This window comes from Ovis aries, chromosome 2 (genome assembly GCF_016772045.2).
Source record: "Ovis aries strain OAR_USU_Benz2616 breed Rambouillet chromosome 2, ARS-UI_Ramb_v3.0, whole genome shotgun sequence".
Taxonomy (NCBI): Eukaryota; Metazoa; Chordata; class Mammalia; order Artiodactyla; family Bovidae; genus Ovis; species Ovis aries.
The window spans coordinates 9,527,668-9,543,908 of NC_056055.1; the positions used below are offsets into that span (position 1 = coordinate 9,527,668).

Sequence of the window (16,241 nt, forward strand, 5' to 3'; positions counted from 1 at the left end):
CACACCCCAGAACTACTCTTTCTTCTGTTTCCTCCTGAGTATCCTTGCTCTGCTGCCTTCAGAGAAGGCTTCTCAGCACAGCCCCCTGAACAGCCCTTTCTTTCCGGGCACACCTGGTAGGTATAGCTCCTGGGCCCCTAGCCCACCGCCTCCCTCTGCCTGGGGGCACCCGTGGCCAGCTCCACACCACCACGGCCACAGAGCTTCCAGAAGCCATATACTGCACCTGCCTGCCAGGGTAACCTTTGGCCCCTGGGCTACCCTCGGGTCCTGGCTGCCCCTGCAAAGGAACAAGAGAAACGTAAGGAAAGGGGAGACCCTGCCCAGCTCCAGGTCTGGAGGGCGGTGGGGGACTGGGGTTTACAATGGACAAAGAGAAGGGCAGGAATGTGAGACGAAAGGGGAGGCCATCGGCCTGCTGGGCGCCCCTGCTAACCCACCCTCTTCTCCCAGCCCACCCTTTTGAGAAACCGGTCTGACCAGCTTGGAGGGACAAAACCCCCTGTCCTTGCAGCCCAGGAATAAAGCACTGAGGGGGCCTGGCTGGGCTCTCCCACGCTGGCAGCGGCTGATGTTTGACTTGGGCTGGGGCAGCCAAAATTCCTGCAAACCCCGTGGCGGCGTGTATAATATCCCCTAACATCGCCCGGAACAGGCCAGCTATTCATGGCGTTAACCGGAGTCCAGCGGCTCATGCCAGCACTGGGCCGGCGTGGACTCCAGCCCTTTCAGGCAGATGTGGCTGGGGGAGAGGTGGGGTCTGGTGGGGGCCCCAGAGGGATGGGAGGCAGAGCCTCCTGGCTCTGGAGCTTACTCGTGGAACCGGGCAGGGTGGGGTGGAGGCCAAGGACAGGCAGTGGGGCTGGAGCAAGGGAGGGCGAGGAGGGCGGGGCTGAGGCTGCAGCCCTCACCTGTTCTCCGGGGTGCCCCGTCGGTCCAGGATAACCCTTCTGTCCCTGTGGAGGGAAAGAAACCACTTGAGTCTAGGAAGACGCGTCTGGGTCCTGGGATCCCAGAGGCCCGGCCTTCCCGCCTGCCTCTGCAGCACTGCAGGCGCTGCGGCAGGGATGTATGTTAGCACACGTCTGAGAACTGCTCCCCGAGTGGAGATATCAGCCATCCTGCTGTTTCCTCCCCGTCACCAATGGTTCTTAGACCAGAAGACAGCCGGGATTGATCCCTCCTTGGGCAGGGCTTGTAAGCTGAATTAGGATACAGCAACTGGGAGAGACTGATGCTGTTATCACCACCCTTCTTTCCAAACCCAGAGAGAAGGTAAGAATGTCCGAAGCAGGGCTGGAGGGATGTCTGAGTGATGGGTGGACTGATGAGGACCTTAAAGTCTGGGCTGTGCTCACCCACCATACAATACTGGGATTTTTCTGTCAGAACCTTCTCATTAACCCCCTATCAGAAAAGATCTCACACATATTGACCAACTGTGTGACCCCCAAATAGCTACCCCACTTCTTCCCAGTGATTCCAGCCACTATTCCAGGGGAAAAGAGGCCACTAGATTGACTGAGAAAGACTCTGGTGACATTTCAGTACCAATCATGTGCCCTGTCCCCATGGTTTAATTCCCATGGTCCAAGGCCAGGTCTCCAGGTCAAGAGAATCAAAATGAGCGTGTGCCTTCAGGTGGCACTGGAGACAGCCACTTGGACCATTTCATGAGTGTAAGGAACTCTTTGCAGGGAAACCCCAGACTGCAAACTTCCCTAAGCTTTGAGCTGTTGCGAAACAAGACGGAGCAGAGGCTTCTGTTTCAGACAGTATGGTGGAGACGGGGTGATCTCCATTAGATCCCCCGGCTCACAGGAGCCCTGTGCTGGGTCCAGACCATCTCTGACTTACTGTGCAACCCTGGAGGGGTTACTGCCCTTCTCTGGATGTCAAATAAGGGAGTTAGAACTCTGAGTACCCTTCATTTCTGGTGTTCCAGAACTTAGGAGTTCTAGGGATCCCCCAGAGTGTTAGTCATTGCTCAGTCGTGTTTGAGGGATCTTCCCAAACCAGGGATCGAACTCGGGTCTCCTGCATTGCAGGTAGAAGCCCTAGGGATATCCCAGGCTGGTGATTAACAAGACTCTAGACTACACACACACACACACACACACACACACACACGCACGCGTTGCCTGTGAACCCCCTCTACCCACTGTTGTTTATATCATCTCCATCCTGCAGAGGAGAAAATCGAGTCTTGAAGAACGGAAGTCACTTGTCCAGAGCCCATTACTAAGGAGCAGCAGCTCAAGCTCACCACTGGGTCCTTCTGACACCGGAGGCCACACGGAGAGCCTTGCAGCCCCCCTGGGCATGCACAGTTCATGCACCTCCACAAACACCCACAGGCACACACGTTTGGCACGCCCTAGGACCCCCAGAAAGCGGCACTCTTTAATCATGAACAGCATCGCTCTGATCCAAGAGGTCCAGGGAGTTTACGAGCATTCCTTTTGCACCTACTCACGCCTCGAGACTGCTCAGCGTTGTGATTGCCTCTCAGACCTGGGGCCCATGAGGTTGATGCAACATGGCAGGGTGAGATTCCGCCAGCATGCCATTCTTCCCCAGTGGGCAAACTGACGCAGAGGTCACAGTCAGCAGCCAGCGTGCAGAGTGGTTAAGATCGCTTGTTTCAGATTAATCTGGATCCCTATCCTGCTTCCCTACTGGCTGGAGGACCTGGAGCCACCTCTCTGAGCCCTGGTTTCATCTTGCAAAATGGGGTTCTCAGGGGTTGGCATTATAGACTGTATGATATAATGTGTGAAGACTTAGCACCACATTGCATTCAAGGGCCCCATAAAGACCAGCTGCTGTTAGTAGCATGATCTTTATATTTCATTCATTCATTCAACAAACATTTGCTGCACTTTCATGCTCCAGCCCCATTCTACGCATTAGGTGAACAAGAAGACAAGATCCTTTGCCTTAACGGAATTTACAGTCTAATTAAATAGATATAAAAACAAATAAATATAAAACGTAATGTCTCAAGGATTTGCTCACATGGGGGCAGAGTCTCAGTCTTGCAAGATGAAAAGGTCCTGGAGATCGACTGCGCAACAATGTGAACATGCCCGATGCCGCTGGACTGCACACACGAACACGGCTCAGATGGGAAAATGCACGTGATGTGTTTTCGCATCATCACCGAAAATGAAATTCTGCAAAAGGGATAATGTGTGGCAGCAACTAGTGCTATGGAGAAAAGTGAGCAGAGTCGGAGGACCCAGAGCAGGGCCACGATGGGCAGGGTGGTGACCGTGGCAGGCAGGGAAGCTGGACACAGGCTGGCTCTCTGGGGAAAGGCTTTCCAGGCAGAGGGAACAATAGGGGCAGAAACCCTGAGGGAGAATGCTCTCAAGCAAGAATGAGCCCCGTGGGACTGGGGCAGAATGAGTGGGGGGTGAGGGGCAGAGCGACGAGGTGGTCAGAGAGGAAGCAGGAAGCCAGAGCATGCCAGGTGGAGAGATGGCAGGAAAGCACAGGAGGGTTTTAAGCAAGGATGTGTCACGGACAGGATGCAAGACCATCATGCTTTCTCCACTTGAAGCCGGCAGATGAGGAAAAACAAGCAAAGCCTTTTCCCATGAAGAGCTGAATGGAGCCTCGAGCTCTACGCTGTGTGACTCAGCCCAGGAATAATAAACTCAGCCTGTGCAATAATGCAGCAAGAATCCCAAGAGAAGCGAGAGAGGGGTCCAGGGAGCCCTGAGCGCCACGTGCTCCTTTGGCTTCCTTGCAGCCACAAAGAAGCTAGAAACCAATGCTTTGGCAGACTTATCAGTGAAATCCCAGAAGTAAATCTTCTTCAAGTAAATCTTCTACTCAGGATGCAGTGAAAAGGAAGTGAATGACCATCGGGGACATGGACGGTGACTCACTCTATGCCTGGCCCCTCACTAAGGCCTAGACGCATCATCTCATCAACAACCTGCTACCATCCCTGAGAGGCAGGGATTACCACATGCACTTGCCAGATGAGGAAACTGATGAAGCTTAGTGAGGTAAAGAGGCCATAGAGCAGGCTGCGAAGTCCTAAGTCCTAACTGTTGAGACCCGAGCGCACCTGGAAGAGTCACGGGGTCACCAAGGGGAAGACCCTCTTACAGACTCACCTCCCCAGGTCTGAGCTTGCGGATCACTGTAGCATCATGAACTCACTGTCTGAGTTGGAAGGGACCTAAGCCATCAGTTTCACAGCTTCCTTCACTGGATACAATGAGAAACCGAGGCTCAGACATGTAAAGGGACTCGCCAAAGGCTAGTTAGCAAGTTACGGCCAACCCCAGACCATTCCCCACGACGCCAGACCCCTCGGGGCTGGGCTTTGTCCACAGTTCCTAGGTCTTTTCCAAACCATGGGCCCGGAAGGGCCTTGAACACTGCCACGAACCCGTGTTTCTCTTAGCGGACTGGGAGCCGCTGAGACTGAACACAGACAAGACATGGGGTTGGGGTGGGGGTGGGGGTTCCTATGCTCCCTGGAAAGCACCTTAACAGTGTTTACCAAGCTGGGGACAGTCAAATAGCTTCAAATGACAGGGCCCCAGGTCTTGCAAGAATCTAAACCATTACCTTCTCCAGGGCCCCAGCAATTACAGGGCGGGCGCTGACCGCAAGGTGGACCCACGGACAGTGATTTCCCCACGGGTGATGTCTGCCTGACTGGGACGAGGGGAGAGCAGAGGCTTCAGGGGAGTTCCAGGGACCACAGAAATCTGCAAGGGGCCTCTGGCTGCTCAGCAGGCGGGTCTCCACAGGACCCGTGTTTATAATAGAACTCGGGCTATATTTTGGTTTGGGAGCCAGATTAATCATTGCTTACAATGCACAAGTAAAAACCAGACATCACCTCACTGTTACGGCAGACAGTCTCCCCGTTGGCTGGGATGCTATTTGGGCTTTGGGCAGAGAGGGGAGGGGGGTCCTGCCCCTGCCTGGGGGTCCTGAGAACCAGCCTAGACCTCTCAGCGGATCCCCTCCTGCACGCTGAGCTTGAAGGCTACACCTCAGCCTGCATGAGGCCCCAGCTTCTCTTGCAGTAGAATAAAGCTCACCAGGCCCACTCAGCATTCCATGAGGCTTCCCGCTAAACTTCTCCACCACCCTGGCAGCCCCCAGGCCACACTGGGGGGCCAGCAGGATGGACAGCCCCTCAACAGAAAGAGTCAGGAGGAAGAAACATCTGCCAAGAGGTGGAGTGAGCCACGACATCATGCCCGCCAAGTTCCTGCTCCTCTCTGCACCTCAGTTTCCCTAGCTGACCTCTCAAAGCATCCTGTTGGCCCCCAAACGATAGGATTCTATGGGATTCTGCAATGTGATGCGTGGCTTGTCCGAAAGCACGGTCCATCCCAGTACAGTCAGGCATCTGATGCTGAACTCTGCTCAGCGGGTACCTGAGAGAGGTCAGAGCAGGAAGGTAGAGCTTCTGTACAGATCCTTCATTCATCTGCCTACTCCTTCATTCAAAGGTTTGCTGAACCCCACCAACGTGGCAGACTCTATATTAGCACTAAGAATACACAGGTAAACGGCAAACTTGCTCTCTACCTTCTAGAACAGGATATGGGCTTTAAACACATACGAAGCGGAACAAAATAGCGCTGACTGCTAGGAGAGTACAGACACCCAAGCAGAGGAGGTGGTTTTGTAAGCTGAGGCTTGAAGGAGGAGCCTCGTTGGAGAGCAGAGGGTCAGTGGAGTTCAGAAACGGAGCCGGAGGGACTTCCCTGGTGGTCTAGTGGCTAAGACTCTGTGCCCCCAAAGCAGGGGGCTGGGATTCTATCCTGGGTTGGAGAACTAGATCCCACATGCCACAACAAAAGATCCCACGTGCCGCAATGATGTGACCAGTAGAGCCATTTAAAATAAATAATTCTTTTAAGTAAATCAATGTTCTTTAAAGAAAAAAAACAAACAAACAGAGTGGGTACGGGTCCCAGAAGATCAGACCAGCTCAGCAACAGGGGGAATCCAAGGAGGTTCTCAGTAGGGGGTGCTGCATGGAACTGGGGGTGCTGCTTGGAACTGGAGGTGCTACATGGAACTGGGGGTGCTAAGTCCAGATAGAACTGGCAGTTCTGCAGAAAGGCAGGAGATTGCTTTAAGGTTTGTCAATCACACACACCCCAAAAAACATCCCCAGATGACCCCCTCTGCCTGCCCATTTTACTACAGACTCTCAGACAGTGGCCCACGCAGAAGGCATAGGGAGGGCTTATGGGCAGGGTGAGGGTGGCAGGAGGGAGCCAAGAGGAAGTTTCAAGTTGGGTACCAACTTTATTCCATCAGTGATGTCTACCTGGGGCAATGTGTTAAGGTAGAGTCTGAATTAGGCTTGGCAAGAAAGAGCAACTAGTTATGTCTGCCATGGGCAGAGGAGGCAGGGAGGTGTGGGGTGGAAGAGCAGATGTCTGTGTCCAGCACTGTGCTGAGCTCCACATGAGGAACAAAGAAGAGGTCCTCCTCTGTGAACTTGGTCTAGTCTGACAACTATGCCAAGAATATCAGTGAGTTGCCTGCTAGCCAGAAAATGCAGAGTCCCAAAGAGGCTGAGAAAATGCGCTGGTGTGAGAGAAGGGAGATAGGAATTCTGCCTGGAGGTGCTGGGCAGATACTCTTGGACAAGATGGCACGTGAGGGTAAATCGAGAGACTGATGCATGAAGACGAGTAGGGAGGAGACAGCCTGCCAGGGGAGAGCCCAGCATAAGCAAACACAGGGAGGCAGGAAGGCCCAGGGCACGTGAGCTGGATGCTTCAAGGGTTTCTATACAGCAGAATTCCTTGGTCTTGGCACCACTGACACCGCAGGCTGGATCAGCCTTCGCTGTGGGTGGGGTGTGTGTGCCATGCATCACAAGATCTGTAACAGCATCTCTGGCGTCTACTCATTCAAAGCGAGAAGCGCCCCCTCCCAGGGGCTAATGACCAAAAATGCCTCCACTATGAATTGCTCCCTGAGGGCAGTTGAGAAGCGCTGCTCTATAGGAGAGAAGACAGAGGGATTAGACTAGGGACCGCACTGGATTCTGCCCTCCCAAGGAGCAAACAGGGCTCTCGAAGCCTTCTGGGCTAGAGGAGGGTGTGTGTGTGTGTGTGAGTCCCTAGTCATGTCCGACTCTTTGTGACCCCATGGACTGTAACCCGCCAGGCTCCTCTGTCCATGGGATTCCCCAGGCAAGAATACTGGAGTGAGTAGCCATTTCCTTCTCCAAGGGATCTTCCCAAACCAGGAATCAAACCCAGGTCTCCTGCATTACAAGCAGATTCTTTACCATCTAAGCCACAAGGGAGGGCAGTTAACTGGTAACTAAGCAAGATCACTAATGGGACCAAGCGGGCAAGACCTTCTTCAGTGCTGCTTCTTCATGATCATTCGTTCATTCATGCTGGGTGCTGAGGACATAGCATCTTATTTAACCCTGCGAAACACTGCACAAAGCAACTGAGGCCATTTGCCCAAGCTCACAGAGCAGGAGGGGGACAGAGCTGGGATTCCATCCAGGCGTGTCTGACCTGCCCTTGGGAATCAGTTCAGCAGAGTCCCTCGGCTAGCATCGCAGACAGATGTGGAGAAGGGAGCCTTATTGAAGGTGGGGAGGCTCTTATGTAAGAAACTATTTCCATCAGCATTGTAGAGAGGGAAGGGGCCTGCAGGTTATAAGACCTGAGTTCAAATCCCAGCTCTGCCATTTAGTGACCCTGGCAGCTGTGTCCACTAACCCAGTGGCTCTCGGCCTTGGCTGCACTTGACGATCTGGTGCTCTAGTCCACTCAGACCAGCTGAACCGGAACCCCCGTGGAGGTAGAGGACAAACTCCCCCACTGGTTCTCACACACAGAGGGGCTGGGAACCAGGGCTGTAGACGTCACTCTCCGAAAGCCCCCAGTGATCTCACTGGCATTTAACACCCGTGTCAGCAAAGGGCCAGGTACCTAGGTACATCTTTGTGCAATGACTGGAAGAGTGAATGAATGAATGAGACCTATTTGGGCCTTAGTTTTCTCAGCTGTAAAATGGGCATAATACTGCTTAACTGCTGGAGGCTATTATGAGGAAGCGATGTGATGAGGAACAGCAAGCCTTTCTGTCACACTAGTCAATATGAGAAGCTCCCAACTCAAAGTCCCTTTCTCCTGCCCACTTTTCTCCATGGCCTTTTTCATCTTCTAACACATCTCGTATTTTCACCATTTTTATTGCCTCCTTCCTCCCACAAGACTGCAAACTCTGAGGATCAGGGATTTTTGTCTCTTTTTTCAGCTCAGAGGCCTGCACACCTCCCGACACGCAACAGACAACCAATCCATCCTGCTGAAGAAATGAATGAATAGGGCTACTGGTGTCACTATGAGGTGACGCCAAAATTCAATGTGCTGATGAGCAAAGGGCACGCTGACCTCGCCTCTCAGCCACTGACGTTCTTTCTCGCTCAAGGCTCCCCACATGAGACGATGCAGGAAACCATCCAGCAGGACCAGCGCAATGTGGCTACCACTGTTACCAAAAGATGCCTGCGGGAGGAGAGACTACGGACAAACAGGGGCGGTTCCAGGTGAGCTTGCCCACCCCACTGTCTGCCTTCCTGACCCCCACCACTGGTCAGGGGTCCCTGCCTTGAGACCCGAGCACCCCCATGATCTGCCCACCACCCACTGTGATTAGGTGACATTGGCCTGCCAGACCAGACTCCTCTGTGTTTGCCTCGACTGGAGCCAGAGGGGCTTGGTGGAAATGGCTTTGCCAAATCGTTTTCCTACCACACAGAGACTCTTCCTTAATTTAGAAAAGATGTCTCTCCTTGCTCTGGTGAGCTGGTTCCCCTGGGCTGGGGACTCTGGGCCTCCCTGGACATCTGCTAAGAGCAGGAAGGCTAGAACCCCCGGCAGGAGCCAGTCCAGTCTGGTTTTCCATCTCCCGCCTGCTCTGCTAGATTCCTACTCCCATGCCAAGTGAGACCACCACTGGCTGCTTTATGAGCCAGGACTGGAAGAAGACTTTTCCACTCACACCTCATCCATCAGAAAGCGCTGGAGCCCAGAGAGGAAGTGAGTGGGGAGAGGGAGTCCCTCTGTGTTCTCTGAGCCAAAAAGACCATGTTTCCCCAGCTCACAGACAGCCACGCACTCCTGCTGGGTCTGGCTTCTTCAGATCTGCAGGAGGACCTGTTCTGGCCGAGGAGGCTGGAGGAGAAGGAGTCTGGGGGGCAGTGATGTTCCACGCCCACCTGCGCCAGGAGACCCTCAGAGCATGGACAGGATGGAGCCAGGAGATGCCACGACTGCCCAAATGAGAACCAGATGGCCAAGGCAGAGGGCAGCTGTGGCTACAGCTGGGAGCCAGCATGGATGTTCAAGCTGCAGCCCTCGGCTGATCTATGGACTGAAAACCCATCAGCAATGGGGGGGGTTTTCCTGCAAAAACAGCAACTGACCCTGACCCTGCACTGTCCTCCCTGTTTCCTGAACACCTACTACACACAGGCCCTGAACGAGGCTCTGTAGGAAGAGCGACAAACCATTTTTGCATGTCCTGGTTGGTGAGGCTGGTCTGGGGGCTGAAAAGAACGCAGTCTAGATGGACTATGGGTCTTTGAGCAGAGTAGAGGCTCTAGACTCAAAAGCTGGGGTTCTAGAAGGGCTTCCTGGAGGGGGCACAAGTAGAGCTGAGTCTGAAGGATGGGACACCCTAGCTGCGAAGCTGGAGAGGAATTCAGGGGCACAGCCAGCCAGAGACCCACCACCTAGGAAAATGGCAGCTCTTCCCCCAAAGAGGTAACACCCCCTGCCTGACTGATGCAGTGCTGGGGTGTGGATGAGAACAGCTCAGAATGCACAGAGAACTCTGCCTCTATAGAGATTTCCCTGAAGTATATGGGAGTGATGATATTAGACCCAGAGAGGTTACTGACTTGCCCCAGGTCACACAGCGAGCAAATGGTGGAGCAGGGAGTAGAGTCCAGATGCAGCTGACCCCAGAGCCCACTCTCTCAACTTCCAGGCTCCAGACCTTGCCGGTGGTTTATAGTCCCCGGGAGATCAGGGACAGGGGACAGGGTAGATCATGGTCACTCCAGGTAGAAGAAGGCTGAGGCTCAGGGAGGGGATGTGCAGGTCCCAGGCCACTCAGCTCATGGAAGGTAGAGCTGAACCTATGGGGGCTCCTGGCTCTGACAATATTCCTTCCACCACCGAGAGCACCCTCAGGACCTCCCTGGAGCAGCTGGGCTGCAAAAGGAAGGACAGCAAACCAGGGTCACTTCTTGTCACATCTCACTAACCATGGTCGGGGGGGACCTGCTCCAAGCCCAGGTGCTCCATGCCCCCAGGTAAGCACAGACCCTCAGAAACCTCTCTCCCTTCTGGCCACCAGCCCACTGCTAAGGATCTGGGCCAGGGCTGGAGAGAGGCAGTACACAGCACTCCTGCCTGAAGACCCTGCTTGCTAGGAAACCCACTGGACAAAGCGAAGCATCAGCACCAAGGTGTACCTTTCGTCCAAGGGGTCCTGGATTCCCAGTGAGCCCGGGCAAGCCCATGTCGCCCTGAAAAAACACAGAAAACGGGGTGAGACAGGGGAACAGGAGCAGACACTCATTGAAAGTTCGGCCTACCACGGCCAGTGGCTTGCGAATAGGATTCACGGAGGCGTAAAGGCCTCAGAGGAGACTCAGGTCCTCTGCGCAGGGTGAGGGCAGCCGAACAGGCAGGGGACCCAGCCCCTCCCCACTTAATTCAGTCGCTCCATTTGATCTGTTTTCTATGTTGGACTTCGGCAGAAGGAACCATCTGGGGAATGGGTTACACCACCAAAACTATGTTTGCAAACCACTGCCCTGGAGAACACGCAACCTGTTTCAATTGGCAATCCCTCTCCTGCATTCCTGACCCCCTCCCTCCTGCCCGTGCTGGGCATGGTGGCCACCCAGTAGGGGGCATTTCTGCCACCACCATGAGACCCAGGAGCAGACAACGCAGGAGCAGGAGAGAAGCCTGGGCCCCTGGAGGTCATCCAGCCTGGGTACAAAGTCTGGTCTGCACCTGACCAGTTGCAGGGCCTCCAGCCGCCCACCTCTGGGGCCTCTGTTTCCTCCCAGGCAAGCTAGGCCCAGCTGCCTGGGCTATAAGCTTACGAGGATCCAATGGGGGTGCATGTGGATGTATATACACAGTGAGAAAACTTCTCCTGAAGATGTGAAGGAATGAACCACCTGTGTCTCGGAGAAATCAATAGAAGCCGCTATCTCTAAGTCTCCATGCACCAGAGGCTGGGCTGAGAAGCAGGGTTCTTCCAGTCAGGAGGGCCTTGGGGTTGTGTCCAGAAGGAAACCAGACTCAAGGACTCCTTCCAGAGGATGGATGTCCGGGACATTGGATGATCTTGGAGTTCTGGGTTCCCCTGTTCTGGCCTGACCTCCACTCCCTCCAGGCCCCTTGCTTAACTTACAGGGTGGATGCTTCAGGGGCAATGAAGTCCTTGGGCCTAACTCTTCTCTCTTCCATGGGAGAAGTTTTATTCTCAGCCCTTCAGAGTCAGGCAGCCCTGCCTCTCCAGCCCATTCCCTTCCACGTCCTGAGAAGTTTTATTCTCAGCGCTTCAGGGTCAGGCAGCCCTGCCTCTCCAGCCCATTCCCTTCCACAGACCTGTGTGTCGAACTAACCAATTCGGAGGGGTCTTTGAATGTCTGCTGGAAGCTTCCTGGGCGTGTGCTACCAAGAAGCTTCTGGATGCCGAGGGCCACCTAGCAGGCCCTGCAGAAAACCCACTCAGAGCATCAGGCCAAAGGACAGTCACCAAAGGAATGTCCACAGGCCACATTTTTTTGTCGGTTTTATTGGCTGCACATGGGAAGAAGGCAGCAGGGATGGCTTTGGGTTTGGTGCAGGGAGAGCTCAAGGGCTTCAAAGAGAACAGACCACGTCCTTTTCTACATCCTGCCTCCGGCCTTTTGTTACGCAGAGGCCTCTGTCAGGAGGTTTGTGCCAGCACAGCGGTTTCCCTACCATCCACTCCTCCACTTCCCTGAGCGCTGGGGTCCCTGGAAACCTACCTTTGCCCCATCGTGGGCCTTTCCTGGTGAGAGCCCGGGGTCCCCTTTCTGTCCCTGAAACAGAAACAATTCCACTTTGGCCGCCACGTCTTCTAAAGAGGGTATCTCCCCACCAACTACGCTCATATCCCTGTCTTCTGCTTAAATGCCCTCCCCCTGTACCCCACTCACATTCCTCCATGGGGTCCTCTTCAATCCCATCACTCCCCTGTTCCAGCAACCCTCCATAGCTGCCCACCACCCTACTGACCAAGTCTGAACTCCCCCTTGGGTGTCCCAAGTCTTCCATCATCTGGTCCCACCCACCCTATTCAGAACTCGCTCTCCTCCTACCAGCCCAGCCCAAAGATAGGGCCCCTCTGCCCCATCCCCAGACCACGATTCTTCTTCCCCCGGGACTTGCACATTCCTGCTGCTGGGTCCTTGTGCAGGTAGTCACCCCCAAGTAGAAAACCACTCCCCCTCAATCATCCATTAGCCAAACCAGAAACATTCCCAAGATGCAGCTTGACTGCATCCTCCCCCACCAACCTGTAGATCCCTGGGCCCACTGCACAGGTGATGAGCACCCCAAGGGCGCTCAGAGACCTTCTAAGAGACACATCCTGAAGTTAAGCTTGATTCTTTCTGCTTTCCTAGCCCCTGATGCTCACCTCACCGTCTCAAATCACCTAGAGCCAGTGCACTAACAGCCACTTAATCTATGTATAGCCCTTCACAGTTTGCAACATCCCTCAACCCACCAGGTTCCAAGAATAGCTAGATGAAGCGGACAATGAAGTGCTATTACCCCATAACACATTCAGGGAAACTGAGGCCTGGAGAAGGAAAAGGACAGCCCAGGAACCCAAGCTGAGGCACTGGCAGAGCTAAGACTAGGACCCTGAATTGGTGATTCCCAGAACCTGGGGCCTAACAAGTTAGAACAGGCAGGGAACAGCAGAGAAACTGACAAGTAGTATGTCCCCAGTCAGACCGGCATTCCTAGTCCCAAGCACAAGGGAGCATTCCCCATCACAAGGATCCTGGCTTCTAAGAGCACGTGCTCAGGGAAGGACCTACCAAATGTGTCTCTTACAGCTAAAGAGGGTTCTGGGCTGTGGCCCGACCTGATTAAATTACTCAGGAGACAGTCCTTTGAGAAGTCAGTCTCCTGATCTCTGTCCCTTAGCCTCACTCCCCAGCTCCCTCCCCAATCTGGGTCCTGAGTCAGAAGTCCTGGGTTAAGCCAGACTCACAGTAGGGTCTCAAGCAAGTGACTTCACTTCTCTGAGCTTGTTTCCTCACCTTTAAAATGCAGGCTGCACAGCACACACACACACATACATACACTGAGGCATGTGCACAAAGACACATGGATGCATGTTCACACACACGCGCACACACACACACAGGGGCACAGGGACACACGGCCGCCTGGCATCCAGGTTTCTTGGCAAGGAGCCAGTGAGATGATGGATGTGACACGTGGGGAGGGTGGTTTGGCCAACTTTAATTAGTTCCCATTTGATTCTCTTCTGTGTCTGGACCCAGATCTTCCAAATCCTGACTCAGTCACTCTGCATGAGAAATCACTGCATTCCAAACCGGAACAAGCCTTAAGAGAGTGAGGGCGCCCTTTCACTGCCCACCCACCACGTGCCCGACACTGTGCCAGGCCCACTCAACGCAGCACCTCGCCAGCCCTCTTACACCCACACGTGGCAACACAGGACCAAGCCCCAGATTCAGAGGGGCTGAGTCATAGTCCAGGGTGGCATGCAGGTAAGAGGCCATGTCTCACTAGGTCTCACTAGGTCCTGGGTCTATCTGACTCCAGAGCCCTCACTTACAAATGGGAAGCCTAGATGCCTCTTCCACATGCCCTCCGGCTGCCCCAGGCTGCAGGCCAGTCCCTCCTTGCTAGAACCCCAACTCTCTGTCCACCTAGGTCCATCCAGGTCACTGCTGCAGGCCTCACCTCTAGGATCAACAGCCTCATGCTGCAACAGCCCCTTGTTGACACTCTCCCAGCCTCGGCGTTCACAAGCCCAGCTCCAATGCCTTTTATGTCCATGTGCAAGGCCAGGCCCAGGGCCACCCAGGATTCCAATGGCCAAAAAAGGATAGCAGCTTCTACCCACCCCGCCCTTGCCCACCTCGCTCTGCAGCCTATAGAGGAGCGGGGCTTAAAATGCTCTCATGGGTGGGCCTTCGTGCATCCTGTTCTGTCATCTTACAAAGGGGGAAACTGAGACGCGAAGGGATGCCAGACTGGTCCCTTTGCCCAGAGGCCATACCCAGGGGCATTTTAGTTTCTATGGACTGCTCTCTGTACTCTCAGCAGCCAGCACCGTGTTTGGGACTTATTCCCTGCCTGAGTACAACAAAAGAACACTGAAATTTACTGAACATCTACACACCCTACAGTGTACACTGGGAATACCACGGTGGGGATCAGGACACAAGTCGTGCCTATGGGGACCTCTCGGGGGAGAAACCAGAGACTGGTAATGCTGGGCTGCTCTAGCATTTTCCAGTGCTCTTCTAAGTCTTCAACACGTACATCTAAAGGGAGCCATGATCACTATCCCCATTTCACAGATGAGGAAACTGAGGCACAGAGAGGGTAAATAATTTGTCCAAGATCCTATAATTCATAAATGGGATTCTGATTCAGGAAGTCTGCTTCCAGAGCCCAAGATCTTTACATTTCAATACACGGCAGATGAACAACTATGATGAGTGATATGTGGAGTACCAGAGGAAGCCAGGAGAACTTGACCCAGACTGAGAGCCAATCAGCCAAGCTAAGGCTGGAGGAAGACAAGAAGGGAGGCAGATGCAGTGTGGGCTCCAGGGATGCTCAAGGCACTCTTGCTCAGCTGAAGGTGTGACTTCTGGGATGCAGAAAGTTATCCATCTTCCCAGCCAGACTCCTGCAAGTTCTCCAGTAAGAGATATAAGGAATAATAAAGTCTAATTAATTGTTTATACCTCGGAGAGGTTGAGGACCTGGGTGCCAGACCCAGCTCTCCAGCCAATGAGCCTGTGTGATCTTGGACAAGTCCCTTTCCCTCTGTATGGAACAGCAGACTCTAGTTAACAGAGCCTTGAGGAGCCAGAAGATGGTTAGGAAGGTATATACGAAAGCAGAAATGCTACTAATAGAGCGGGAATGGAAACCATGAGCTTCTTTCTTGCAGATGAAGTTGGAAAGTGGAAAGAACAGAAGGCTTTGGTTACATGAGGCCTCACAAGGGGCTGAGACAAAGAAGGAGCAAACCATGAGGGACCGGAAAATTCTGGGCCAGAAATCCCCTGTGCAAGTCATCTTTTGCAAGACACATGATCCCAAGTACGTAGTAAAGGGCCTGGCCCAGAGGAGGCATCAGAAAAATATTTCCCAAGTGAGAAAATAAATCGGTGGAGTCTCAAGAGACAACTCTAGGGCTAGGACTGGGCCACATCCGGCCCCGGCTCTGGGAGGTCCTCTGAAGACTCACTAGGTCTCTCACCATCAGTGCTACTATTTCACGTGTTTGCAAGTTCTGGCCTCGGCAATAAGGCAGGAAAAACAAATAAGACTACTAACCTTCGAGGGAAAGGAGGCAAAAATATGTCCTTTTTTGCAAACAATATGAGTGCCTGTCTAGAAATTCAGGAGAACTGAGTGAAATACTATTAGAACTAATAAAATAATTCAGCAAAGGGCATGGTTGTAAAATAAACACCAAAAGTACAAATATACAAAGTCAATAGTTCTTTTTCAATAGCTGAAAGCCAGCTAGAAAATATAATGGGGAAAATATTCCATTCATAACAACAACAAAAATGTAAAATTTCTAAGAACAAACTTAGTAAGAAATATGCCAGGTTCATGCAATAAAAACTATAGAGGTTTATTATGAGACATTATAAAAGCTCAACCAAATGGGAAGATATGCCATGGTTTTAGATGGAAAAAGTTAATATTTTAAAGATGGTAATTCTTCACAAATAAACACATTTAATACAATTCCAAGAAAAAGCCCAAGAGAGGTTTTTTTTTAAGGAAATTATTAAGATGGGCATAAAATACATCTGACAGATTAAATAGCCAGAACATTATAAGAGGAGGAGGGAGACACACAGTATAAGATAATAACTGTCATAAAATCATATTTTACTAGCCTAAAAATATACAAGCATA

The 16,241-nt window shown here is 52.9% G+C and overlaps 1 protein-coding gene across 5 annotated transcripts in view; it reads right to left on the reverse strand.

The window, feature by feature from the left end:
• Positions 1-16,241, reverse strand: part of COL27A1 (collagen type XXVII alpha 1 chain) — a 151,600-nt gene that overhangs the window by 101,760 nt on the left and 33,599 nt on the right. For 4 of the 5 annotated variants that reach the window (XM_042242831.2, XM_060408850.1, XM_027964087.2 and 1 more), the window contains exons 6-9: positions 12,071-12,124; positions 10,511-10,564; positions 912-956; positions 227-280 (exon numbers count right to left, since the gene is read on the reverse strand). In XM_042242831.2, coding sequence (XP_042098765.1) covers positions 227-280; positions 912-956; positions 10,511-10,564; positions 12,071-12,124 — 207 coding nt within the window. The remainder of the gene's footprint in view (positions 1-226; positions 281-911; positions 957-10,510; positions 10,565-12,070; positions 12,125-16,241) is intronic. The other variant, XM_042242832.1, reaches the window with a different exon arrangement.